General features: G+C 54.2%; 1 protein-coding gene across 2 annotated transcripts in view; it reads right to left on the reverse strand.

Moving 5' to 3' along the window:
- NOL4L (nucleolar protein 4 like) overlaps window positions 1–25527 on the reverse strand; it is a 131274-nt gene that overhangs the window by 60318 nt on the left and 45429 nt on the right. For both annotated transcript variants that reach the window (XM_061437245.1, XM_061437244.1), the window contains exons 2-4: window positions 20614–20769; window positions 13838–13949; window positions 4960–5069 (exon numbers count right to left, since the gene is read on the reverse strand). In XM_061437245.1, coding sequence (XP_061293229.1) covers window positions 4960–5069; window positions 13838–13949; window positions 20614–20769 — 378 coding nt within the window. The remainder of the gene's footprint in view (window positions 1–4959; window positions 5070–13837; window positions 13950–20613; window positions 20770–25527) is intronic.

Here is a 25527-nt window from a genome sequence, read left to right on the forward strand (position 1 = left end):
GGGGGATCTTGTGTCTTAGGATGGAGGTCCCGGGAGGGTGGACCTAAATGTCCCACATGTTGAGACGCCATAATAAATATTCACTGCATTGGATCAGATGTCAATATTCTGTTTGGTTCCTGTGAACATTATTATTGGAATTCCCAGGTGACGCTAGTGGTAAAGAACGCCCCTGCCAATGCAGGAGACGTAAGAGACATGGGTTTGATCTTTAGGTTGGGATGATCCCCTGGAGGAGGCAATGGCAACCCGCTCTATTATTCTTGCTTGGAGAATCCTATGGACAGAGGAGCCTCGCAGGCTACAGCCCATGGGGTGGCAAAGAGTTGGACACGACTGAAGTGACTTCAGCACGTACGCATGAACATTATTAGATTTTCACATTACCTAATATCCTCTGCAGAGAAAGACCCATTTCTCAGCACATTAATCCAACACAACTGGACAAAGGTAACACAATTCCGTCCACTTCACAAACAAACCCCACCACCTGTTCATTGTCTGCTCAAAGCTGAGGGAGGGGAAAATGTCCTCCTTGCCTTACTGTTGTAGTGTCTCCTGGATACCTAATGCTGGGAAAAAAACGAATTCTTAGGTTCTTCTCACTCAGAGATTTTAGATGTAGAGCTTTGTTCAGCATTCATAAAATATCATTCATCCCAGCTGCTGTTATTTACAATTGGGTTTATCTTCCATTCCAGCCTTCATGAATGATGTGCAGACACTACAGGTGTCTTCTGTTGGCAGACCGTTCGGGGTCAGAGGGATGCTGCAGCGAATGAAACGACTCCCAAAGCCTTGTCTCGGGACATGGTGTTTGACGGCAGCAGAGCCAGACCCATGCTGCACTGGGACGGGGAGCCATTCACCCACTCAAAGGGGAGCCCTGCTCTGACATCACTACAGGAAGTGCTAAACGCCTAGTCATGTCCGACTCTTTGCAAACCCACGGGCTGTAGCCTGCTAGGCTCCTCTGTCCATGGGGTTCTCCAGGCAAGAATACTGGAGTGGGTTGCCATTCCCTTCTCCAGGGGATCTTCCCGACTCAAGGATCAAACCTGGGTCTCCTGCATTGCAGGCAGATTCCTTACGGTCTGAGTCGTCTAAGCCATTAGGGAAGCTACATTTGCGCTACAGGAAAGAAGCTACCAATTCAAGTAAGTGTATTTTTAGTTTTCAACTCAAGCTGAAAAATCAAAGACACCTGGGTCCTTGGCCCTTCCTTGCTGCTGCAGATAAATAACCTGACGAGCAGTGTGACTTCTTGTTTTACCACGTGCCTGGCTATTGAGCCAGGATCACAGCGCTGGTTGAAAGGCTGAGGCCTTGAGCACTCACTGCGGTGCGTGCAGGGCGGGAGGCTGACAGCTGGAGGGCCCCAAGTGGAAGGGCCTCCTCACACACACTGCCTCTCCTGCCAGGCGTGTGCAAGGAGGGTCTGCATTTTTACCTTCTACCGCACACTGGAGAAGGTCGGGGACATTCAGAGGGCCCCAGTTTGGGAAACCAGGGATGGAGGTGAAGAACAGTCAACTCCACTGTCAACTCAAGCCACCTCAATCTCAGCTTCAGCCCCACCCCGCTGGGGACAAACACCTCCCACACTCCCTCTCTATCAGAGTAGCCTGAACCTCACCAGGGCGACTTATCCATGAACTTCCGTTCATTCACAGATGACCATCAAGCGCTTACGTGCTGGACTTGCTTGGTGGACCAGTGGTTAAGAATCCACCTGTCATATGTTCAGAGAAAAACACGGCCCGAAAAGATCCATGCACCCCAGTGTTCACTGCAGCGCTGTTTACAACAGCCAAGACATGGAAGCAACCTAAATGTCCATCAACAGAGGAGTGGATAAAGAAGATGTACATGTGCACAATGGAATATTACTCAGCCATTACAAAGAACGAGACAAGGCCATTTGCGGCAACATGAATGGACCTAGAGAATGTCAAAATGAGTGAAGCAAGCCAGACGGCGAAGGAAAAACATCACACGACGTCCCTTATATGTGGAATCGAAAATGATATAAACAAACTTACTTACAAAACAGAAAGAGACTCACAGACTTAGGAAACGAACTCACGGTTGCTGGGGGTGGCGGGTCGGAAGGGATGGTTAGGAACTTGGGAATGTCCTGTACACACTGCCTGCTATATTTAAAATGGACAACAAAGACCTACTGTACAGCACAGGGAATTCTGCTCAGTGTTATGTGTCAGCCTGGATGGGAGTGGGGTTTGGGGGCGAGTGGATACATATGTATGGCTGAGCCCTTCTGCTGTTCACCTGAAACTATCACATTGTTAATCAGCTATACCCCAATACAAAATGTTCTTAGTGTTAAAAAAAAATAATAATTAAATTAAAAAAAAAAAAGACTCTGCCTGCCAATGCAGGGGACACAGGTTTCATCCCTGGTTGGGGAAGATTCCACAAGCCTGTGTGCCCCAACTACTGAGCCCGTGCTCTGCAGCAAGAGAATCCACCACAATAAGAAGCCCCCATGTCACAACTAGAGAAAGCCCATGTGGAGCAACAAAGACCTAGAGCAGCCAGAAATAAATAAATGAAAAGTGTTAAAAGTGTTTACATGCCCAATGCTGTGTTTCTCCCAGTTTTCTTTAGCTTCAGAACTGCTCACACTCTCTGCACCAGCCATACCAGCCTCTCAAATTGTCCTCCCTCAAGCCACAGGGCCTTTGCACAAGCTGTTTCCTCAGACTGGTGCTCTCTACCCTGAAGATCTAACTCAGCTCAAGCCTCCTCAAGCCTCCTCTTCTGAAGCAAACCTTCCTGACGCCTGCGTTGGTCCCCCCATCGTGCCCATCTAACTACTCATGGCACCACGTGCCTCCTGCCTGGCACTTGTCACAGCTGTACCCATGATGGCTGGTTAATCTCTCCCCCAACTCTGCTGCCTGCTATGACCTTAGCACTTGTGTATGACTTTTTCATTAGTGTCTGTCTCCCCTCAGATCATAAGAAGAGCTGGGAATGGTGCTGTCTTTGGTCATCCCTAGGGCCTGGCTCTTGGAGTAGGGCTCCATAAATATTTGTTAAATGACTGAATCCTTGTCAATGCACCTAACCAGCTTCCCTGGTGGCTCAGACAGTAATGAATCTGCCTTCAATGCAGTAGACCCAGGTTTGATCCCTGGGTTGGGAAGATCCCCTGGAGAAGGGAATGGCAACCCACTCCAGTATTCTTGCCTGGAGAATCCCATGGATGGAGGAACCTGGCAGGCTACGGTTCATGGGGTCACAAAGAGTTGGACACGACTGAGCAACTAACACACACACACACACACACACACACACACACACACCAGTCTTAATTCCTCTTGGGTTCATGCATGTTAAGTCACTTTAGTCATGTCCAACTCTTTGTGGACCCGCCAGGCTCCTCTTTTCTATGACGGTCGCATCCCTAAGAAACTTCAAAAACAGCGGGGATAATGGTGTCGGTTTTCCACTCAAAACCGCAAAGTTGTTTTGTGCAGAAAATGCCAGTTATAAGGGTGTTGCTCTAACAGAAGCAACAGTTATAAAATCTAAGCACCACTACATGGGGTGAAGCACAAAGGCACTCAAACAGCCAGACAGCAGGAGTTCAGCCCCACGGCTTTTCTTTTCCCCACAAAACTTTTCTTTTCCCCACAAAACGGCGCTTGAGCCCAGTTCACCGCCAGAACCGGCAGTGGTCAGTGCACCACACTGGGATCCCTCGTGAACGGATCTTGGTATGTTTCCTTCGGTTATACAAACTCCTGCTGTCTCTGGGGCACTAAGGGGTTCCCCAGGTGGTGCTAGCGGTACTGAACCTGCCTCCCAGTGCTGGAGAGGTAAGAGGCGCGGGTTCCATCCCTGGGTCGGGATGAAAAGACGGGAGAGAGGCAAACAACTCCACCACCCAGAGCCCAGCTTACTTCATCCGCCCTCTTGAGGCTGTGGGGATGGGAGGGCCACCACACCTCCTCCTCAGGGCAATGCAGAACTCAAACCAAATGGCTCAGATCCTTAGACCCCAGCCCCAGATGCTACCTGAGCACCTCCAGCTACATCCCCTCAGAGCTGACAGCAGAGCTGTCACCCTCCTCGGCGGACACACACCCAGGTTGTCAAGGAGACCAGCCACATGCTGGATGGAATGCACCCAGGGCTGGAAGTCAGACTTCCAACGGAGGAGAGAACAACCCATTTCCCTAGTCGCGCCTCAAAGATACGGCAGGTTCAAACGTCACAGCTGATGAGAAAGCTTGAAGCAGGAGGTGAGACACTCTGACTCTGGGTTGGAGCAGTGGTCGGGGAGAGGGGTGGCACTCACCCAGTCTTTCTCTGAAAGACAGTCAGGCTACGCGCCTTGCAAAGGGCTAGAAGGTGGGCTGTGGAGGGAGGTGGGCAGGAGCGGTTTTCTTTTCACAGCCTGTTTCCATGGTGCCTGACAGCCCTGGGCAATCCACAGCTGGGGAGTCCTGGGCAGCCCGGGGAGGTGGGGGGTGCGGGCAGGGCCTTATCTCACGCTGGGCCACCTTCCCTGGCTCACCCTCCAGGCCCGCCGGGTCCCCAAGAGTGACAGAGGCTACAGGCAGGCGTGGCCTCCCTCTTGCCTCCCCAGGGCAAGGAGACGAGTGGCGCAGTAGAGGGCAGAGCAGGGCAAGGGCAAGCCGAGAGCCAAGACCAGCAGCTCTCACCCCTCCCACTTCCACCCCCTTACCCCTGCCCTTGAGGAAGGCTTCCCCGAAGACCTGGCAGGGCGGTCTACTCAGCAGACCTTCTCACTAGGAACACGTTCCTTCCCTCCTCTCAGCCAGGACTGCCCGGCCCAGATAAGCAGATAAGGGCCTCTTTGGTTTCCAGTGTGTTTACACAGGCTGTGGCCCCACATCTCGGAAAGGCTCAACCACATCCAGGCAAGTTAGGACGCCTCCGGTGGGGCGAGGGGGACGGATGCCTTACCTGCTCCTGGGAATTCATCACGCGCAACTTCATCTGTTTCAGGTACGTGGAGGTGAGGGGCATGTTGTAATCGATGATCCCGGAGACCAGAGGAGACGGAGGCTCGTTTTCTGGTGGATAGAAGAAAAGGAAGTCCCTTTCAGCCTGTGTGGGGGGCCACCAGCAACATGGCACCCATGGGGGGAACCCAACACGGGGCCCGGGGAGGAGGCCAGGCGGGCAGGCGGTCTCTGACTCATGGAGCACCCACAGTATCTGGCCCGTGGATGTGGACTGCATGGTGCTGAGAGTGTTTCTCAACTAAGTAACCGTGTTTAGTAAGAGAGGTCACAGTTGAAAATTGGGGATTTCTGGCTTCTTTGAAAAATGGAAGGTCTGGATACACAGGGCCCTCACTCTCACATGGCAAACACCCACTGCTGCTGAGCCTCTCCTTTTAGACAGGGCTCGAGGGCTCTGTTCTGCTGCAGTGTCCACCTGTTCCTATTGCCCTGCACACTTGCAAACGATGATGCTTGCCAGGCCCTTGAAGTCAAATATGTAAGTTTCCTACGCTGGTCATATGCCACACTCCCCCACGCTGACCCTCACCCCCCACAGCATCCTCCCTAAAGCCGCCATGGACCACCTGGCTCACGGGTCTGGGCCAGGCCTCCAGTCCACCCAAATTCTAGTTCCTCTTTAATCACATGGAGAGGAGCATTGTTCCTCCCTTTTATTGCTTTCTTGTCCTGAAGATCAAAGTAACGCATATTCCTTTTGTAGAGCATTTGCAAAGTGTGGAAAGATGTAAAGAAAAAAAAAAGTCCATAATTACACCAAGCAGCTTGGCATATGCTTCTGTTTATTTTTTCCTCTGTGATTTCTTTTTTACATACTTGATATCATAATGCATACCGAGAATAACAGTCTGCTTTGAAACCTTTTTTTTTTTGCTTAACATTTTGTCATAGGCATTTCCCCTACCATCAAAAATCTTGTTTTGCTTTGCAAATATAATTTTTATATCCCTGTATTGTTTTATCATATGTTCTGTTAGTTACTCCCTTATGAGTGGCTACTTAGGCTATCTGCTATCAGGGGCTACTTATAAACACTGCTGGGAACATCTCTGTACGTGAATACTGGTCTGTATTTGCGATCATTTCCTTTTTAAACCAGATTCCAAAACATGGAATTCATGGGTCAAATGGTAGGAATATTTAACAACTTTTTTGTTTTTCCTTAACCTCACCCAGAGGCATGTGGCATCTTAGTTAGAACAAGGGATCTTAGTTAGAACAAGTTACTTATAGGACAAGGGTCAAACCCACGTCTCCTGCACTGGAAGCGCAGAGTCTTAACCACTGGCAAGTCCCTACTCAATGACTCTTGAAAATGTCTGGTCACGCTGCCTTCTGCAAAGGCTCCTGCAGTGGGCCCAGCTTGCCACTTTGCTGTGCATCTTAGGTACCTCTGTGGGTGCCATTTAGGAGCGACTGCAATGGCGCAGGAGTAAGTCAACTAGACTGGAAGCATGATTCAAGGGAAGCCCATTGCCACTCTTTCCAGTCCAGCCTCCCCTTCAGATGTCTGCTGCTGTGACCAAGCTGGAAACCCTGAAGCCACCTGCTGGGACCCGTCACACAAAGCAGGGCCTCATTTCGTCATTTAGTCATTTGACCTGGCTTCACCCTCTGTCTGGGGAGTCATCATGTTTACCTGTTTTCTGGCTGCCTCCTCCCCCAGCCTCCAAGGGCACCGGGCTTTGACCCAAGTCCTCCTTGGCGCCTAGTTCTATCTGTGGGCTGGGGTTGGAGTGGCATGAGAAGTAGGGGCGACTTTCCGATGAGCTGAAGCCTGCCTGCCGCCACTGGCAACACGCCCAGAAGGACGGGCTGGAGGGAAGTCGGTGACCGGTGGGTTGGAGGAAGGCAGGGATCTGCTGAAGCTGCCACTCAGAGCCAGAGCCCAGGCCGGCAGGCCCCCACAACCTTGAAAACACTGCTGAGTGAAAGAAGCCAGACGCCACGGGACAAACACTGGGGGATTCCATGTGGATGCGGCAGCTGGAACAGGCATGTTCACACAGACAGAAAGTAGAAGAGGGGCTACCAGGGCCAGGGCATCTGGGGATGGGAAGTTACTGCTTCATGGGGCTGCAGGTTCTGTTTGGCAGGACGAAGAGTTTTGGAAAATAGATGGTGGTGATGACTGCTGGGCAGTGAGTATAACTATAATGCCACTGAGTTGTACACTTAAAATGTATTAAAATTACAAGTTTTGCGTTATGTTTTACCACAATAAAGAAAAATGGCTCCCGCAAACAAGAAAGCAAAACTAGCCAGGGGGCACCAGGGCCATTCCTACTTGGCGAGGATAGAACAGCCCCGCAGAGAACAGGGTCCACGCATCTTGAGGTGGTGCCCCTCTGGTGACTGTACTGTTTGAATAACATTTTCTATCAAGTTTTTTAAAAACGCAGAGCTTCGTTTTGCTATTTTTTTTCCTTAAGGAAAAAAAAAAAAATGTGGCCGTGCTGTGCGGCTTGTGGAAGGAGTTTAGTTCCCAGACCAGGGATCGAACCCAGTCCCCTGCAGTGGAAGCGCTGAGTCCTAACCGCTGGACCAGCAAAGGAAGCCGTTGTTGAGTTTTTGAAAGCCATGTGGTCATATGCAGAAATATTCGTTCTTCCAGGACTCACTAACAGGGAGTCTTAGGAACTGGCTTGAAAAATGGGCCAAACTTTTCCTTCTATTAAGGGAGCCCCTCCTGGTTCTGCGGCAGAGGGCTTTTCTGACACAGCGCACACTGGCCCCACCAGCACAGACGCCCAGTGCTGTGGGGAAACTAGAATTCGTTTTTGTGATTGTGGGTTCTCTTCTTCTTGCTGCCCCACCATCTACCCAGACCTGACCTCTTCAACCCGGGGCAGGGGGCACGCTGGGACCTGCCCACCCCCTCACCCCCCCACCCCCACAACTCCACGAGGCCGGACGCACTGTGTGAGGCAGACCCCGCAGCCACACTGAGATGATGTCATTCGAAAGAGCCATGGTTCCTGTTTTGGAGTGAGCGTCTTCAGATGGAGAAGACGGCCGTTTGCGTCTTGTTTCCTCAGAGACAAAGCTGTCTGCTGAGAAGTTGCTGGACAACGTGGTACGTGAGAAGGGCCCCCCACCCTAAGGGTCCCCGGTCAGAGCCTCAGATGAAGACTTCATCAGGTGACGTGGAGACGTCCTCTGCATTTCGTTGTCCTAGGAGGCCGGACACTGTATTCCTTTACCAATGGTCACCCGTGTCCTGCCTGAAATGCCGTGAATCCTTACAAAGAGGTAACTTAAGAAAAAAAACAAACAGGACCTTCCCTGGCAGTCCAGTGGTTAAGACTCCACACTTCTACTGCAGCAGGTGAGGGTTCCATTCCTGGTCTGGGAAGTAAGATCCTTTGTGCCTGGCGGCACAGTCAGGAAAAAAAAAAGTAATATGAAAAATATAAAAATAAATAAATAAAAAGAAAAAATTTAAAGCCAAGGTTCAGCTTAGTTTAGGGCAGGGAAAAACCCACAATGGCTGGGAAGGTGCTCTTGGGAAGTGGGAGAAGGCGTCTTCCTTGGCCTGTTCCCTCCGCAGCACGTCCACAGTTCAGAAACTGCTTCTGGTGCCCAGAGGTGAGCCAGGAGAGCTCAGGAAGAGGAGGTTGAATGCCCTCATTGGCTGCGGGGAGGGGACAGGGGGGTGGAGTTGAGCGGGACACCCTGGGCACACAGACGAATCCATCAGAGATCCGTGTGCTGTGAAATGCTTGCGTCCGCAGTTCCAGAAGTGAGGGCTCTGTCAGGGAGGCAGGACCTTGGCAGGCGGGAGACATTCCCGGGGAGGGAACGCGCCAGGGAGCTGGCTGTGGGAGGTCAGGGCTCGGGCCACACCGCAGCCAAGAGACAGGCAGGCAGGTTTTTGGCAGCAAGGGAGCTGCATGGTTCTGGGAGTGATAAGCACCACACACATAGACTTATAAGAAGGAGCTAAGGAACAGGGCCAGTGGGGGCTCCCTGGAGTCACGTGCTCACGTAGGGAGGTAGGGGATGAGCGAAGATGAACCCACGAATGAGGAAGAAGCAGCTTCCCCGGGTTCTGCTGGATGGGCCAGGTCCCTGCCGTGGTCAATAAACACAGGGGCCATGCCTGAGCCACTGCAAGGAACCTGAGACCACCAGTGAGTTCAGAGCTAGTAAGGGTCACGGAGCTGAAATAACCCCTTAGGTGGCTGGTGAGAGAGACAGAGGAATCACCCGAAGAAATGTTTCAACACCTTTTTTGCCAAGGAAACCTGAAACCAGCCCCAGCACTAGACCCAGCTTTACAGGCTGTTGAAGAGTCCATGACGCAGAGGCTCTCCCCAGGCCAAGCCGAGCGCTGACCACAGCCGGGCCTCAGTGACCAGGCCAATCCACGCAAACTCCAGCTGAGGAGGTGGCCCAGATCGTCCAGGTGGAGCACAGGGTGGCAAATTCTCTTGAGTTTCCACCCACGGGAATGGAGGAACTCCTCAATCCAGAGACACCCAGAGAGTTTCTGGGTACCAGGGCAAGAGCTCTCAGGGTCAGGGCTGGGTGGGTGAAGGATGTGTGCGCAATAAAGGCCTGGCGCAGAGGAAACGTGGGACTGGCCAACCGGCCACGGGGTTCAGATTTGGAACTAGAGATCCCAGGCTTGGGGTTGGCTTAGAAGGTGATGAAAAAAAAAACCCCTCTCTTCCAGGGAAGCGAATCAATAGGTCAGCAAGTCTTCAAGGAGCACCGAAGGGTGTGCATTCATGGCGGGGATGGTGGGGGGAAGGGCACAGGGCCGGCCCCTGGGCCCAGCAGGGCGGGACTGATGGCCAGTCCATTAGCGCTCCAAGGAGGAAGAGCTCCAGGGCCGCTGGCGTAGGTCCAGGCAGCTTTGTGGAGTGGGTATTTCAACAGGAATTCTGTTCAGTCACTGGGACGACAGCTACTGAGCCCTGCCAGGGCTCCATGCAGACCCTCCTGCATGAGGCTCCCAAGGACTCCCCAGTTTACAGATGAGGCAACCTCCCCAGATTACACAGGCGGTGAGCGTGAGAAGGGATAGAGGGCAGGCCAGCGCAGGAGAGGCTGCAGGGGCAGAGGAACGAACCGGAATGGGGTCACGTGGGGCAGGACAGGAAGTGGGGGGCTCTGGAGCGGCCAGGCAGGGAGGGGGTTGAAAACCACTGCAGGGACGCCACCACCTGAGTGGACGGCTCTGGCTGAGGAGGGACCCTTTGGGGGGTAACCGGCGCTGCCCGCTGCTAACTCGTCTGCCACGTAAACAGCATTTTGTCACATCAAAGAAAATTAAGATGTGCCCTCTCCCGAAGCCCCTCTCCACAGCGGCCCAGGGCTGGGACCAGGGCACACCCAGCTCTCATCTTTGCCTCCTCTCCGCCCAGACTCGCTCAGGGGCCGGTGGAGCTGGGAGGCCCTGGAATTTCCCATCCTTGGACTTCCTGATCCTTGCAGCCTCCTTTGTTTGTGCTCCTGGCGCTGGGGGAGGGCATGGGGCTGTCCAGCATACTCTCCCACCATCACCTCCGCCCCCTTCTTGCCCCCTCCCGGGACAAACCACCACTGAGCAGGGGAGGCTGCTCTGCTTCCTTTCTTTCTTTCTAACACGAGGCCAGGAAGCAAGGCGCCCTCCCAGCCGCCCCTAGAGAACTCTCCATCCTGCTCTGTGGCCCCCTCCCGCCCCACCTTCCTGGGACAGGAACCTGGGGCCTGCCTCTGGGGCCAGGCGCAGGCTCTGATTTCCCGGAGGGCAGGCGAAGGAGGAGGGAAGGCTGGCAGAGCAGAGCAGAGCAGGGGTGCCTGTGAAAGGGCAGTCGGTGCAGCTGACCACATCCAGAGAGGCCAGCCTGGTGGGCAGAGACAGCGTCTCCACGCTCTCAGCTGGGGCAGGAGATGGGAGGACCTGCCAGCTGACGACAGGGGTCCAGGCACAAATGCCTCTGACCATTGAGAAGACAGCAGAGTCTTTCAGCCTCTAAGGCTCTCCACTAGCAGCCTCCAGAAACCCTTCAGCCCAGCGGCCAGGCTGTAGGTGCTTGCTTGGGAGGGTGACCGTGTGTCTCTTCGTGGGACACCTGGAAGCTGGCAGCCTTGCGTTTGGCTGGGACAACAATACTGGGTGGAGTGGGGGACAAGCTGATGTTTCCCAGGCACCAGTTGCACCAACCGCCCTACAGACGGGCTCGTTTAATTCAACTTCATCCTCCTGAAAACCCCAAGAGAGAAATGTTGCTCCCATTTGCTGATGGGAAGCTAAGTTCTCCTGCTTTCTGGGGGACCTTGGACAAGTCACATCACTGCACCACCTCTGTGCCTCCTCTCCTCAGCTGTGAACCAGGTCAGACACCTCCCAGGATCGCAGCAGCTGTCATGAGCAGCTGATGTCCAGAGAGGTTCTCTAACCTGCTGAGGGACACACAGCAGGGAGCAGGGCAGCACACCCAGGCCTGCCTGACCCCAAGCCCACCTTCTGAGACACTGAGGCCACGCCGCCTCTGGCTCCCTAGAGATCTCCTCCTCTCCCTGCGTGTGGGCAGCTCCACTCCTGGGGACAGGGAAGTGGCATTCGGCCTGAGGACAGGCGAGGATGGGCAGGGCACAGACTTACTCCGCCCTGCCGTCTTCCTGCTGGAGCCCCTGGACACGGAGGCTCCCGCACAGAACCCACGAAGCTGGACATGAGGACCGTCCTCCACACCAGCGGGGAGAGGGGAACACAACAGACGGAGCCTGCAGACACCCCAGAGCAGTCCACAAACACAGCCCCTCCTGCCTGCCTCTGTTCCCCCAGGTTCTGTGTCTGACTTCGCCAGTCGCTATGGAAACGATAAGGGCAGCACAGGAGAGGACAGGCGCATGGGTGGGCAGGGACGATGCAGCTACCACCAGGCCTGTGCCCCTGGGACGAGGACCCGGGCAGGGTGGGGAGGAGCAGGGAAAGTCTCCTAGCCCAGCGGCAGGTGCTAAGGGGGCTGTCTTCGCACAGGGGTTGCAGCTGCCGAGCCAGGGCCAGGCCCTGTGGGGCAGGGGCCCTCCCTCAGGCCTCAGGCGTTATCACAATAACTGCCACAGCCTCGGTTCCCTCGTCCTGTGCGGCAGCCCTGCCCTAGGCACAGGGTTTAACTCTCAAATTTCATCAGGACCCTGCCCCTCTCTCCCACTACCAGGTAGTGCCATTATTAACTCCATTTCACACATGAGGAAACTTAGGCTCAGAGAGGTGAAGTCACTTGTTCAGGACACACGGTTACTGAGCGGCAGAGCTCAGATTTGAACGCACTCAGTGCGGTCCTGGCGCGCCTGGCTCTTAAACCAGGAACCCAGCACTTACGAGGGATGAACTATGTTAACTCCTGTCCCTCATACATCAGCAGCTATCCGATGAAGTCAGTGAAGTGGCCATGGCCTAATGGCCCCCAAGGACAGGAAAGCCTCTGGGTTTGTGAAGTGGCTGCTGTCCAAAGTCGCATCAGGGCCCGACTACCAGCCAGGAAAATGACTCTGATGCTGGGAAAGATCGAAGGCAAGAGGAGAAGGGGACAACAGAGGATGAGATGGTTGGATGGCATCACGGACTCAATGGACATGAGTTTGAGCAAATTCTGGGAGATAGTGAAGGACAGGGAAGCCTGGCGTGCTGCACTCCATGGGGTTGCAAAGAGTCAGGCACGACTGAGCGGCTGAACTACCAGCCAGGAAGAAAACCCCACTGGCGTCTACATTCCAATGCCCTGCGGTCGCTGGGCGGTGCTGTTGGTTTTCACCACATTTGGTGGACGCCACTGGGGCACCGCCTGAGGAAGTGGCTCACCCTTCTGTTCCCATCCTCAGGCAAACACCCCAACACCCACCGACTTCAGCACCCTTTGCAGGCCTGATGCCTAGCAGCCCTGATAAGCCGCCCATCTGGGCACCATTCCTCAGGCTTGAGTTACGGTCACACCAGCCAAATGTAATGGCCCTTCTTGCTGTGCCAAAGCCACCTTCGAACAGATGGCCCAGACTTACTGGAGGGAGGCCTCTGGGACGTTCAGGGTGAAGCTTTGGGGGGACTGAGGTGGGGGTCCTTGCAGGGAAGAGCTAGAGAGCATGGATGTCTGTCTAAGGGACCAGCTTGGACTGATCACACATGCTCTGGGCATCTTCTCTTTTTTCCCTATTTTTTGGCTTCACTGTGTGGCATGCGGGATCTTAGTTCCCTGACTAAGGATCGAACTTGTGCCCCGTGCCGTGCAAGTGCAGTGTCTTACCATGGAACCACCAAGAAAGTCCCTCTGGGCATTTTCAATTCTAACCAATCCCCACAGATCTGGGTGTGCACTGGGGGTAAAGGGCAGGGGACAAAGACTTAGGGAGGCCTACTACTAACGGCAGGAAGGCGGCTGTAGGGTAGAAAGGCGCGTGCAGCGAGGACTGTGCTCCTGTCCCTAGGGAGGGCACAGTCAGGTCAGTGAGACCAGATCCACGTGGATACTGCCGGGGGTTGGGGGGAGGACCTGGGTGGCGAGGACTGCAGAGTTTAGGAAATGGGGTGAGGTGGCCATTTCCGTCTGCAACCTCGGTGGGAGAAGAGAGTGTTGAAGGGCAGTAGGAATGTACTGTTGGTTTTTAAGTGAAACTTGACATTAAAAAAAACAACCATAACAAACCAAACCTAAAATGAGGCTCTCTGGGCAGCTCCATGGACCCATGCTGGCCCCTGGGAATTATGACAGCTGCTGGTCATGCACTTTTCTGTCCCTGCCAGCAAAGGGCAGGCCCTGCTGGGGAAGAGCCCCTCCCCTGCACAGCCTCCCCCAGGCCTCCAGCCCGTCCACCTGCTCCCCTACCTTTGGGCTCCAGGCCGTTGGAATTAAAGTGCATCCTCTTCTGACACTCCGTGCAGCTCATCAGGAACCGGGTCACGGCTTCCCGTGGAAGGAAGGCGTAGGTCTCCGCGATCTGGGGGAGAGAGGAGGCTGGCTGTTACGCGGATCCGTGCGGAGGCAGCTTGCTCACCGGGTCACCAAGGGATCTGCTTTGGTGGCAGGCATTTGGCCCTTGCCAGGAAGGGCAGGGATTTGAGGAGCAAGAGGCAAATGTCTTACGAGTCTCAGCCATAGAAATGAGTCAGTACTTTCGCAGAATACCAGTAGTTTTAAAATTTTAAATGAAGGAAGCTTAAAAATTATAAAAGCAAAACACTGAAACATCATCTAGTCTATAACCTGTGTTCTCATAAATTGGGAATATTCCTCTCAGGTCATTTCATCACTGCTACTGAAGAATGAGTTGAGAAACACTGCTCCAGGGAGAAGGCAATGGCACCCCACTCCAGTACTCTTGCCTGGAAAATCCCATGGACAGAGGAGCCTGGTGAGCTGCAGTCCATGGGGTCGCTGGGGGTTGGACACGACTGAGCGACTTCACTTTCACTTTTCACTTTCATGCATTGGAGAAGGAAATGGCAACCCACTCCAGTGTTCTTGCCAGGAGAATCCCAGGGACGGGGGAGCCTGGTGGGCTGCCATCTATGGGGTCGCGCAGAGTCGGACACGACTGAAGCGACTTAGCAGCAGCAGCAGCAGCAGCTCCAGGGTAGGAGGAAACAACTCCCACTTTTAGAGAAGGATAAAGTGAGCCCCACTTATAAATCTACCAGCTGCGGGCCTATAAACAGAGCCCAACGCTCTACAGGCTATTCCTTGACCTAGTCACAGACCCAAGAGAGCTGTGAAATGCCTCAAATTGGACAGGCTTTCAGGAAGCCCCGTGTTCCAGGCAAGGTCACAAGGCCCAGAGAAGTGAACCAATTCACTTAAGGTCACACAGCTCTTTATAATAGTGCCAGACTAGAGCCGAAGCTCCAGGTCACCCTCAGAGCTGCCTCCAGAGGGCCTCCCCTAGCTATGGAGAAAGAGTCAGCAGTGTGGGAGGGAAGGTGAAAGCGATGTCAGGGAACACAAGAAAGCGGCTGGGTGGGGGAGTGGGGAAGAAGCGGGGTGTAGTCCCAGCAGCTCAGTCCTCTCCTCTTGCTCTGGGTTTTGGGAAAAACCAGGTTGGTCCTGGTTTGGCTGCCTGAGGGGGCCGGAGGGACCTCTTGGGCCCAGGTTCTCTGGCTGAAGCCGGCAGCTGCCCGGTTGCGGGTTTCACACATTTCCCAGAGCCTGGGCCGTCTCACTCTCTCCACTAAGGGGCAGCATCACCCCAGCGTTCCTCCGTCCTCGCCGCAGCCCAGCCGGGAAAGTTGGCCGAGGGCTCTGGTCAGCCCACAGCAGGGTATTGGTGGGGGGTGAGCTGCTCTCCAGGACACACCTGGTCTGTTCCTTCGGGATGCACACGCACCCTGCTCCATCTCTGTGGTGGCCAGGAAGGGGGGCAGGGTGGGGCAGAGAGGAGGGGACTCAAGAGGGTTGCCAGGCTCTCCTTCCCCATGCCCCCCGCCCTGCGGCCAGGCCCTTGGAGGACAGGCTTGGGCTCTGCTGCCTGTGGAGCTCCATGGGCCAGTCCTGCCTGGTGGCTGGCTGCAAATGCAGAGTTAATTTTGGTGACACAATTGTTATTTCTCAGCTGATTTGATGCTCTGCGGAGCAGGCAGGCTCCTTGATGAGTTATCTCCCTTCCAAATTCTTTGTCTGATTGCCTTCCTCTGGAGGTCAGGAACAAGGGCAAACCCCTGCTCTCCAATTAGAACCAGTGGATGGGAAGGTCTGAGGGCGAAGACACGGGGCTGGGCTCTCCTGCCACACACGGGGACATCTTTATCCCTAGCCTGGGGCCGCCTGGAAGTCTCAGGGCAGCAGGTCCCTCTCGGGCCCAGGGGGTTGGGAGGGACGGGTCCTCTTGAGGGGCTGACAGCTATAGGAGTAAAGGGAAGAGGGAGGGACGCCCTCTGGGTCAGGCAGAGGGCTGAGGCTGAGTTGGGCCAATAGATGACCTCCTAAGGAACTGAGCTGGGGCATCCAGGTCAGGCCTCAGAAGAGCTGAGCTGAGCACGTGGAGGAGGAGGGTTGCAGTCTGTTGGGAGAGGAAGAAAGGTTGATACCATGGGGAAAGCCTGACTTCAACGCATGGAGCTCTTTGACCGCTGGGCAGAGACAGATTCTACAGGGCTTAGGGAGGGCCTGCCTGGCTGGGCTGCTCTGCTTAGGGCTGCCCGTGGCGTGGCCAGAGGCCCTGCTTGCCGCCTGGCCCACTGAGGATACAGGGGCAGTTACCAGAAAGTGCCCAGGGGCCGGGCCTTAGCAGAGACCCAGCAGATGCAAAGGCTGGCTGGAGTGCCACAGGGCGCTGGTGCACTGGGTGCACAACTTCTGGCTCTGGATCCCACGGAAGGGCAGACGGGCAAACCCAAGGCAGGTGGGTGAGAAGCCCTTGGAGCTGTCCGAGGGCCCTATGCGGCTGGATGGTCTGCAGTCTCACTAAGAGCTCCCGTGGGGCGTCAGTAAAATGTCCAGCTCTGCGCTGCTGTAGGACCTGAATGGAGGAGGATGCCTCCCCTACCAAGGCCTTCAACCTCCTGTGGGCATCTTTTGGTTCATGCTCCTGCCTCATCCACGTGAGAAATGGGACCTCCCTTTCTGTTTGGCTGCACAGATGCCCGAGGCCACAGGACCACAGGGTGAGCTGAGACGTGGAGGATCATCCCAGCTGATGCCCTAGTCAGCAGGATGGTGGTTTTCTGATAGTTTTAGAGCTACAGACACTGTTCTGGAAATAGACTCTTATCCTGAAGCCCAAAACGTGACACAGATAAAGACAGAGCTGCTGCATTTAAGAAGGGGCCCATCCCCGCCCAGCAGCTCTCGGCGGCCCTGGACTGTCTGTTGCCTTGCTCTCAGGCCTCCAGCCTGGATGTTGAGACCGATACCTGAATCTGCCTTTTATGTTTTTTCTTACTGGGAAAAGCTGAGTGAGATTTCATTGGGAGGGAGTGCAGAAGCTATTTGCAGAGTCGCTGACTTGCAAGGCCCCATTTTCACTCCCCAACTCAGAGGCCGACAAAGACAGATGAGGCCAATTGGGGGGATTTGCACCACTCTACAAGATCCTCCTTCTGCCCTGAGGGCGGATTAGCACGTGGTGGGCCTGGAGCAGCTGCTGACCACATCTGGCCCCAACTCCAAAGTGGTCTGGGCAGTCAGATCAGGGCTCCAAAGCCCGACCTCGCCTTCCAGCACCCCAGGAGAGAGGAAGGAAGCAACAACACTCACTCTGATTCAGGTGGGTGCAGACATCAGGACTTCCCTGGCGGCTCAGCTGGTAAAGATCTACCTGCAATGAGGGAGACCTGGGTTCGATCCCTGGGTTGGGAAGATCCCCTAGAGAAGAGAACGGCTACCCACTCCAGTATTCTGGTTTGGAGAATTCTGGCCTGGGTCCAAACAGTTGGACACAACTGAGCGACTTTCACTTTCATGAGACATCAGAAACAAGCTTCCCTGGTAAAGAATCCACCTGCAATGCAGGAGACCCCGGTTCGATTCCTGGGTCGAGAAGATCCCCTGGAGACGGGATAGACTACCCGCTTCAGTATTCTTCAGCTTCCCTGGTGGAAAAGAATCCGCCTGCAATGTGGGAGACCTGGGATAGATCCCTGGGTTGGAAAGATCCCCTGGAGGAGGGCATGGCAACCCACTCCAGTATTCTTGCCTGGAGAATCCCCATGGACAGAGGAGCCTGGTGGGCTACAATCCATGGGGTCTCAAAGAGTCAGACACAACTGAGCGACTAAGCACAGACATTAGAAACACTCCTTGAAAAAGGACCAGTCCTCTATGTGGGCTCAGAGAACTTTGTAGAACACATAGCTCTGCCTTGGCAAGACTCCCTGGGGTCCTCTGGACCTTAGGCCATGTGGCATCAGAGGCAAAGTTAAAGCAGGGCTTCCTGCCCAAGATGGGGACTCCCTGTAGTGTCCATTGTCAATGGTCATCAACCCCTGGCTCATAGACCTAGTTTCAGAAAGCTCCTTACCTGCCCTCCCCGATCCACTGCTGGACAGTGGTAGGTGCTAAAAAGTTCTTTTCCTATTGAAGAGTGTGCCTCCTTTAATGCTTTGAACAAGACTGCCCATCTCTCCTGCAGTCCCCTGCTCCCTTGGGCACCCCAGGCCTATAAGACTTCATAAAGTCCCAGGTGCCCCCAGAGACAGCAAGGCAGTCCCAGAATTCAGGTTTGGCAAAGCATACACAGATAGGTCCAAAAAACCCTCCAAAGGGCCTGATGCAAACCCTGAGGTGCCAGGCTGTACCCCTCTGCAGCCATCAGCACCGAGTCTCCTAGCAGGCATGGATGGGGCTGAAGAGCTAGGCTTGGGTTGAGGCAAATGGGAGCAGGTAAAAAGAGGACGACAAAAGAGTCCCCATCACCCTGCCCCCCCAGAAGGTAAAGGATGACAGATGGGGAAGTGGGGGAAGGGAGAGGAGGTGCACGGGGGAGGAAGGGGGTGCAGTGGTCCCCTTGGCCGCACACCCACAGCAGGAGGGCCTGGCCTGCTCCCTCTGCCTTGGCCCTGCTGCTGAAATTCCAGCTCTGAGCGCAGCCCAGCTGGCTCGTTGCCAGTCATGTGCCAGCTCCAGGCTGGGCAGCGGGAAGTGGGGCACGCGGCGGGCATATGGACGAGAAGCCAGGAAGCGCAGAGCCAAGGGCTGGATGTCCACTTGGCCCAGAGACACAGAGCCTGGTGGGCGCAGCCAGCCTCGCCCTTTCTGCAGCACGGAGGTCACCGACCCCAGCCTTAATGAACACCCAGGAAGTGCCTGAGGGTAAGGTTTGGGGCTGGGTACCCATGGGACCAGAGAAATCACACAGTCCAGTCAGCCTAAGCCTATCTACTTTGACAAGCAAGTCAGTGGGCTTGCGAACTGGCCACAAGACGTCTGCAGCAAGGCAGCGTGTCTAGTGGTCAGGGCACAGGCTCTGAGCCAGGTGCCTGACTCTGAACATCAGCTGGGTGACCTCAAGGCAGGCTTAATCATCTCTCTGAGCCTCGCTTTCCTCCTCTGTAATGGTAGCGCCTGCTTCATCCTTATACCCTTCATCCGCGTGATGGCTCTGAGAGCCGGCGCAGGGGACGTGCTGAGCACACAGCCTGGCATGAGCCGGCTCCCAGCATGGCAACTTCAATGCTGAGAAAGTGCACGGGGTATCATCAGCACCAAGGGGCCCACATGGGCCCCAGCTCAGGAGTCCTTCCCTCCATTTATGATCCTCCAGTGGAAATACCCTCAGAACTCCCTTCCCACAAGTCACTCCCCATCACACAAGTCCTGAGCTGCAGGGTGGGGCAGGTGGTACAGTCATCTCCTGCTTCCCTCAGCCTGACCCCTCCTCTCTCTGAGGGCTTTGGCATGTGGGTCCATCCTTAAGACACATTTAACAAAGGTCATCTTCTGAGATCAAGAACAAACCAGATGGTTGGATTTTTTTTTTTTAATCAGGTCATATGGGGAAATTATAGACTTACACAGGCCACCTCTGCCATACTCCAAGGCTATTTAGAAAAGAACTTGGAGGGGTTGGCATCTACTTTGGGTAAGGAAGGCCCATCACAGAGGGGTAGGCCTCTAGGAAGCCAAAGAGAAAGTCAACACAGAGCGGGGAGTGAGACCCCGGCTAACCGCTGCCTCCGGGCTGTGTGGCCTTAGAGTGGTAGTTTAACTTCCTGGGCCGCAGTTGCCTTAACTGTGAAATGGGCCACGGCGCCTCCATCACAGGACTGCTGAGAGGCTTGAGTGAACATGAAGTGCTTGGCTTCCTGGTTTAGTGGTGGGTGCTGGACAAGCGGTTCAGAACTGGGCATAAGCCATGGCAATGGGGGCCAATGCGGGGATGCGACCAGAACCCAGACAGGCTGTGGCCACCGTGCCCTCGACAGTCTTCCGTGTGATGTCTCCCATCCTAGGTGGCCACCTCTGCTCCCTTCTGCCTACCCAAAGCTTAGACTGCTGGCTGACCCGCCACCCGCTCCGTGAAGACCGCTTCACGGACTGAACGTTGGTGTCTGGAGGGACCGTGGCTGAACGCCCAGGTGCCTGGGTTCTTGTTCCCCTGAAGCTAGTCTTGGAAACATTTCTGTTTCTCTCAGCCTCCCCAGCCCCAGTCAAGCTGTGCTGTCCTTGAGGGCGGGGCCCAGGTCCTCAGAAGTCCCCTGGGGAACTTCTGGCACTGACTTGCGTTGTAGGGGCTTGAATGCACTCACACACAGGGAGTATTCGGACAGGTCTGGCACACAGCGAAGGCCATGGAAGCGTTTGCTCTGCCGATTACTATTATCTGGCCTCCCCCTCCTCCAACCGCAGCCCCAAGCTGGGGGGTGGGGAATGGAGCAAAGCAGAAACCAGGAAGAGGACAGCTTTCCTCCTGCCCTCCTCGTCCCTCTCCTTCCCTCCCTCTCACCCCCTTCAACCTGCTTCTCCTTTGTGCTCTGACCACAGAGCCCGCCCCCTCGCCCTGTGAGCCATCTCTGGCTGCCATGCCCTTGCCCCGTGCCCCCCTGGATCCCCAAAGGCCGTTTCATCACGCCTCAGCTCCCTGCCCCGCCCCCTGCCCAACATGTGCGGAGCCCATGGCCTCCTGCCAAGGCCTGGGGCTGCCAGCAGAGGCCAAGAGACAGAAATCTCACCGCTCGGTAGGTTTTCTTCTGCCCAGCGTGCTTGGGGGCTTTGCCGGGCTCCGCTGAGCTCTCCACATGCATCGAGTAGATGATGTCAAAGAAATCTTCCACCACAGCGACCCGCTTCAGAGAGATGCCCTCCGGCTCCGACAGGCCATCTGCCCCCTGCGACAGGGTGGACAAGCTGTGTTAGTGTCAGGGATGACGGCGGGGTGAGAGCTGGGCCCTGCGGCCGGGCAGCAGGGCGGGGGCAGGCACGCTGCTGCTCGCTGACCCCCGCCAGGCCTTCCAAGGGTAGGTCTGGGGGGACCCGGGGGTGACAGGAGCCTGCTCAGAGGGCCACAGGGAGGGGGCAACCAGAGTCAAGGGTGGCTGCTGCTACGAAATCTACCAGAAACAATGGGCAGAGAGAAACAACAAGGAAAAATACAAATTAAAAACCCAAGAGCCTCCATGTTCACAATTTCAGACAGATTGTGCCAGACTCAGGCGGGGAGCTTTCGAATTGCACGCTGTGCCAAGACCATCCTGGAAGTCTCTGGGGAGGTGGGGAGGGGGGTGCTAAATAGATGCGTCCCCATCAGGAGCTCGCCAATTAGCAGTAACCTTTCACTGTGGTCCCGGGCTGGGGGCCCAGGGGAACGGCTCACATCACCTGGGTGACTCCTGCCTCGCCCTGGCCTTTCAGAAAAGCTTTTCACCGCTGCCCGCCTCCCTACTCCAGCAGCTGAGCGCCAGCAACAGCACCAGGGCTCTTTGTGTGTGGAGACACAGAAATAACACACACAAGGCCATGTGGAGGTGGCAGGCTGTGTGAGTGGGGTGGCCGTGGGGCCCCCCTGAGCCTCTTACTGGGCTGGCACGAGTGTTGTCAGCTGGCCCCAAAAAGGTGTGCCAGGATCTCAGGGGTACTGGGCTCTCTGCCACCCTCTCCGTAAGGGGAGACCTGGAGGGCTCTGGGGGGCGTCAAAGAGGAAGAGTAAGCAGAGGGGTGGGGAAAAAGGAGGCGGGCTTTTCTGTAAAAGTGCTTGGAACACAAATCTCCCAGAGGATTCTTCCCCAAAGGACCCCCCACTCAAGAATGTCAGCTCTTTGGAGGAGGGAGTGGAAGTGTGTGGGGCGGGGGTTCTTCTGTCGGCTCACAGCTGTCTCCCTATCACCTAGAACGATGCCTGACACATAGTAGGCTCAATAAATAACTGCTGAATGACGGCCTGGTTATAGGCAGCTGCCAGGAGGGGTAGTTTAGCCACATGCTTCTTCAGTGTCAGTTGGGCCCCATCATTTAAGTGGCTGTGTGACTCTGAGCAGGTATCTTGCTTCTCTGAGCCTCGGGTCCTTTATCGAGAAAATGGGGAAAACAGAAGGCCCCTTCCCATGAGCTATGGAGAGGAGTAAATGAAATATGCATCCAACTCTTAGCATCAAGCCCAACCACGGGAACTCCTGGATAAATATTGTCATTAAGAAGTGTTTTGCCGACTGCCAAGTTTCCCCTAGCCAGGACGGGGCTGAACATCGCAACCAGCCTGGGAGACTGTGAGGGTCAGGACCTGCCTGTGGGACGGTGGCTGGTAAGTGGAAGGGCTGGCTCAGGACGTTGGTCTTTGTCGTCAGAGGGGAATCGAGGCCACACTGAATGCGACGCTCACTCACAGCACATTCCAGCCACAGTCAGGGTTTGCTTTTATCCTGCAACTTTCTCAACCTGCCCTGGTAGGATAGCGGGGCTGTCTCTTTGCCAGTGGCCCACTTGAGAGCAGATGGGAGAGGAAAGGCCTCTGGGGTGGAGGGACCAAACCCCAGGCCTAGTGGGCAGTGCCCATGAGTGATGGCGCTGGCTGGTGCCCTCACTGGCCTTGCACAGGCCTTCGAGCCAATGGCTTTCTCCCAAGTTAGCATCCATGGCAATGGGGACTTCTCAGCAAATATCTGGGGGGGTGTATGTGTGCCCACCTGTGTAGAAAGAGTTGCCTGCTGGTCCTGCTTGCCTGCTGGGAGATTGTAGGCAAACTCTTCAACTTCCCTGAGCTTCACTTATGAGGTATAAAATTCCATACTTTTCTCTTCTTAAACCCCCTCAGAAGTTACTGTTATCTCTTTCTTGAGGGTATCTGAAGTCCCCCTCTGAATTCCTGGGCTCATCAGTGATTAACTCATTTATTAGCTGACGTGTAACTACCAGCACTTTAGAGATCTTCAAATACTGCCATGGTAGAGCTGAATGGGACAAATATGAGAGATCAGTTATAACACACGTCTAACCAGAGGTTCATGTTGGCAAAAACAAACAACAGAACCTCTAAGAATGAAGGTATAACTGGGTTTCTATTTCTTGATCAGGATGGGTTCAGTTTATAAAAGGCCATTGATCTGAACACTTACAATTTGTATACTTTTCTGTGTGTCTGGGGCTTCCCTTGAGGCTCAGCTATTAAAGAATCCGCCTGCAATGCGGGAGACCTGGGTTCGATCCCTGGGTTGGGAAGATCCCCTGGAGAAGGGAAAGGCTACCCACTCCAGTTTTCTGGCCTGGAGAATTCCATGGACTGTATAGTTCATGGGGTCACAGAGACTCAGACACGACTAAGCGACTTTCAGTTCACTGTGTGCCTATTAATTTGTGTTTTGCTTTGTTAATTTATTTATTTTTCTTAACACCAAAAGTGTCTGCTAATTTTAAAAGTTATATTTTTTAAAAGGTATAATGGGGTAGGTAGTTCTAAACTTTGATAATTTGAATCCAGAGGCATAATGATGGGTTTAGATGCCTACAAGTGAATAGACCTCTCTGGTCATAAAACTGCTTGAGGCCAGAACACAGACACTTATGGAAAAAGTTTACAAAATTGGATGAGAAGGAGTGGAGAAAGAAAACAATCTGATGAAAGATAATATTTTAGATTAGGTGGGATGGAAAAGTGTCCCCTAACCAACTTGGTGACCTTGCGCAGGTCACTTCTTGACCTCTTAAAACTCATTTTCCTCACACCTGTAAAATGAGCTTACAAAGTCCTAGTTGGATGTGGTTCCAAGGCTAAGTAAGAATATGTCAGGCATCTGCCACATACAGGCTTGAAACATTCATCTTTCCCCTTCAGACCCACCGAGCATGGACATTCTGTGTTTAGGGATCCATTCTCATCTCCTGTCCCTCTAATCCATTCAGGTTACAGAAGGGGTCCCCCAAGGTAATACCCACCAGCAGAAGAGATACAAAGTCTTATGCAAAATAACCTGCTAAGAATGTCACACAAACTTGGATAAGCTTTCCTAAAGTCCAAGTATAATTAACTAACCCAGATTAAAAGCAAAACACACTCCCAGCGCCTGGCCTGCCTCTGTCCCAGTCCTCCACCTCCATTCACAGGCAGACGTGGGTAATCAACCTGGCCCAACGTGACCATAAAATTATCTCAGAGAAACTCTTCAGGGTTGCTCCCTCTTTAAAAATGGGTTATGAGGACCACTTCCCTGGTGGTCCAGCAGTTCCCATGCAGGGGATGTGGGTTCGATCCCTGGTCAGGGAACTAAGATCCTACCTGCTGTGGGTCAACTAAGCCCCTCAAGCAGCAAGGAGAGAAAGTCAGCATGCTGCAGCGAAGACCCAGCACAGCTTATAAAAAACAAAACAAAACACCAAGGGCTGTGCTCTTCCCTCCTGTTCAACCCTGAGTCCTGTAATCGGTCTATCTCAACTGCAGAGATGCACACAGGAAAGAAGAGGGCCCTTAGCAACCAGAATTCAAACCACACAGTGTCTGCAGAGCCACACCATGAACTGTCCTCTGGTGAGCTGCGGCCACCTGGACACCATGCGTACTACACCCTGAGGGAGGAACATCAGGATATCTGTGTGGCCTTCAAGGAGAACCCTGGGAAGAGAACAAAGGGATCCCACGGCAGTCACGTGCTGCAGACAACTCTGCCATGCCCTACGTTCACAGAGGTAATAACCTTCATGCTAAATGCTGCAGGAGAGGCATGCTTTTCCTAGCTGAGAATCCAGACGCAGTACTACAAGGCAAAGGCTGCTAATTAAGGGATCGGACAGCACCTTCTCCTTAGCCTTGGGACGCCCCTGCCAACCGCCTCTGCTTAGTCCTTGAGTTAGCTTAGTCTGATCCATAGCCCTAAGCAACCTGGGCCCTGGGTTGACAAAGGAAGCTCACTTCATTTACAGGCTGGATAAAGAGTGGGGCTGGATGGAGCTTCTTGACTATTCCCCGCTTCCTGGGAATGCCAACCAGGAGTGATGGCATGGAGCCCTGCAGCACCCCCTGGGAAAAGCCATGAAACACACATGGTCAGTTGTGCAGGACCAACCTCTGGGGCCTTCCTGCGTGGGGGAGAATATTGCCATGGTAACATACTACATCTTTTTGAAACAGCTAATTCCAAAACAGCCCGTCAGACTTGGGCCAACAAAACCAGACATGGCAATAGCTTTTAAAAATTCAAGGACGGGGGTTCCCTGGTGGCTCGGTGGTAAAGAATCTGCATGTCAATGCAGGAGACCTGGATTCGATCCCTGATCCAGGAAGATCCCATATGCCTCAGAGCAACGAAGCCCGGGTGTCACAACTACTGAGCCAGTGCCCAGAGCCTAAGGAGCTGCAACTACTGAAGCCCATGTGCCCTAGAGCCTGTGCTATACAAGAGAAGCCGATGCAGTGAGAAGCCTATGCACAACAACTAGAGAAAAGCCTGCAGGCACCAAAGACCCAGCACAGCCATAAATAAATGAATAAATTTTAAAAATTCAGGGAGGGGCTTTTCTGTTGGTCCAGTGGCTAAGACTCTGTGCTCTCACTGCAGCGGGCCAGGATTCAATCCCTGATTGGGGAGCTAAGATCCTGTATGACATGCAGCACAGTGCCCCGCCCCCCCCCAAAATACATAGGGCTGCAAACTTTCTTGGAT

The sequence above is a fragment of the Bos javanicus genome, chromosome 13, assembly GCF_032452875.1.
Source record: "Bos javanicus breed banteng chromosome 13, ARS-OSU_banteng_1.0, whole genome shotgun sequence".
NCBI classification, from domain to species: Eukaryota; Metazoa; Chordata; class Mammalia; order Artiodactyla; family Bovidae; genus Bos; species Bos javanicus.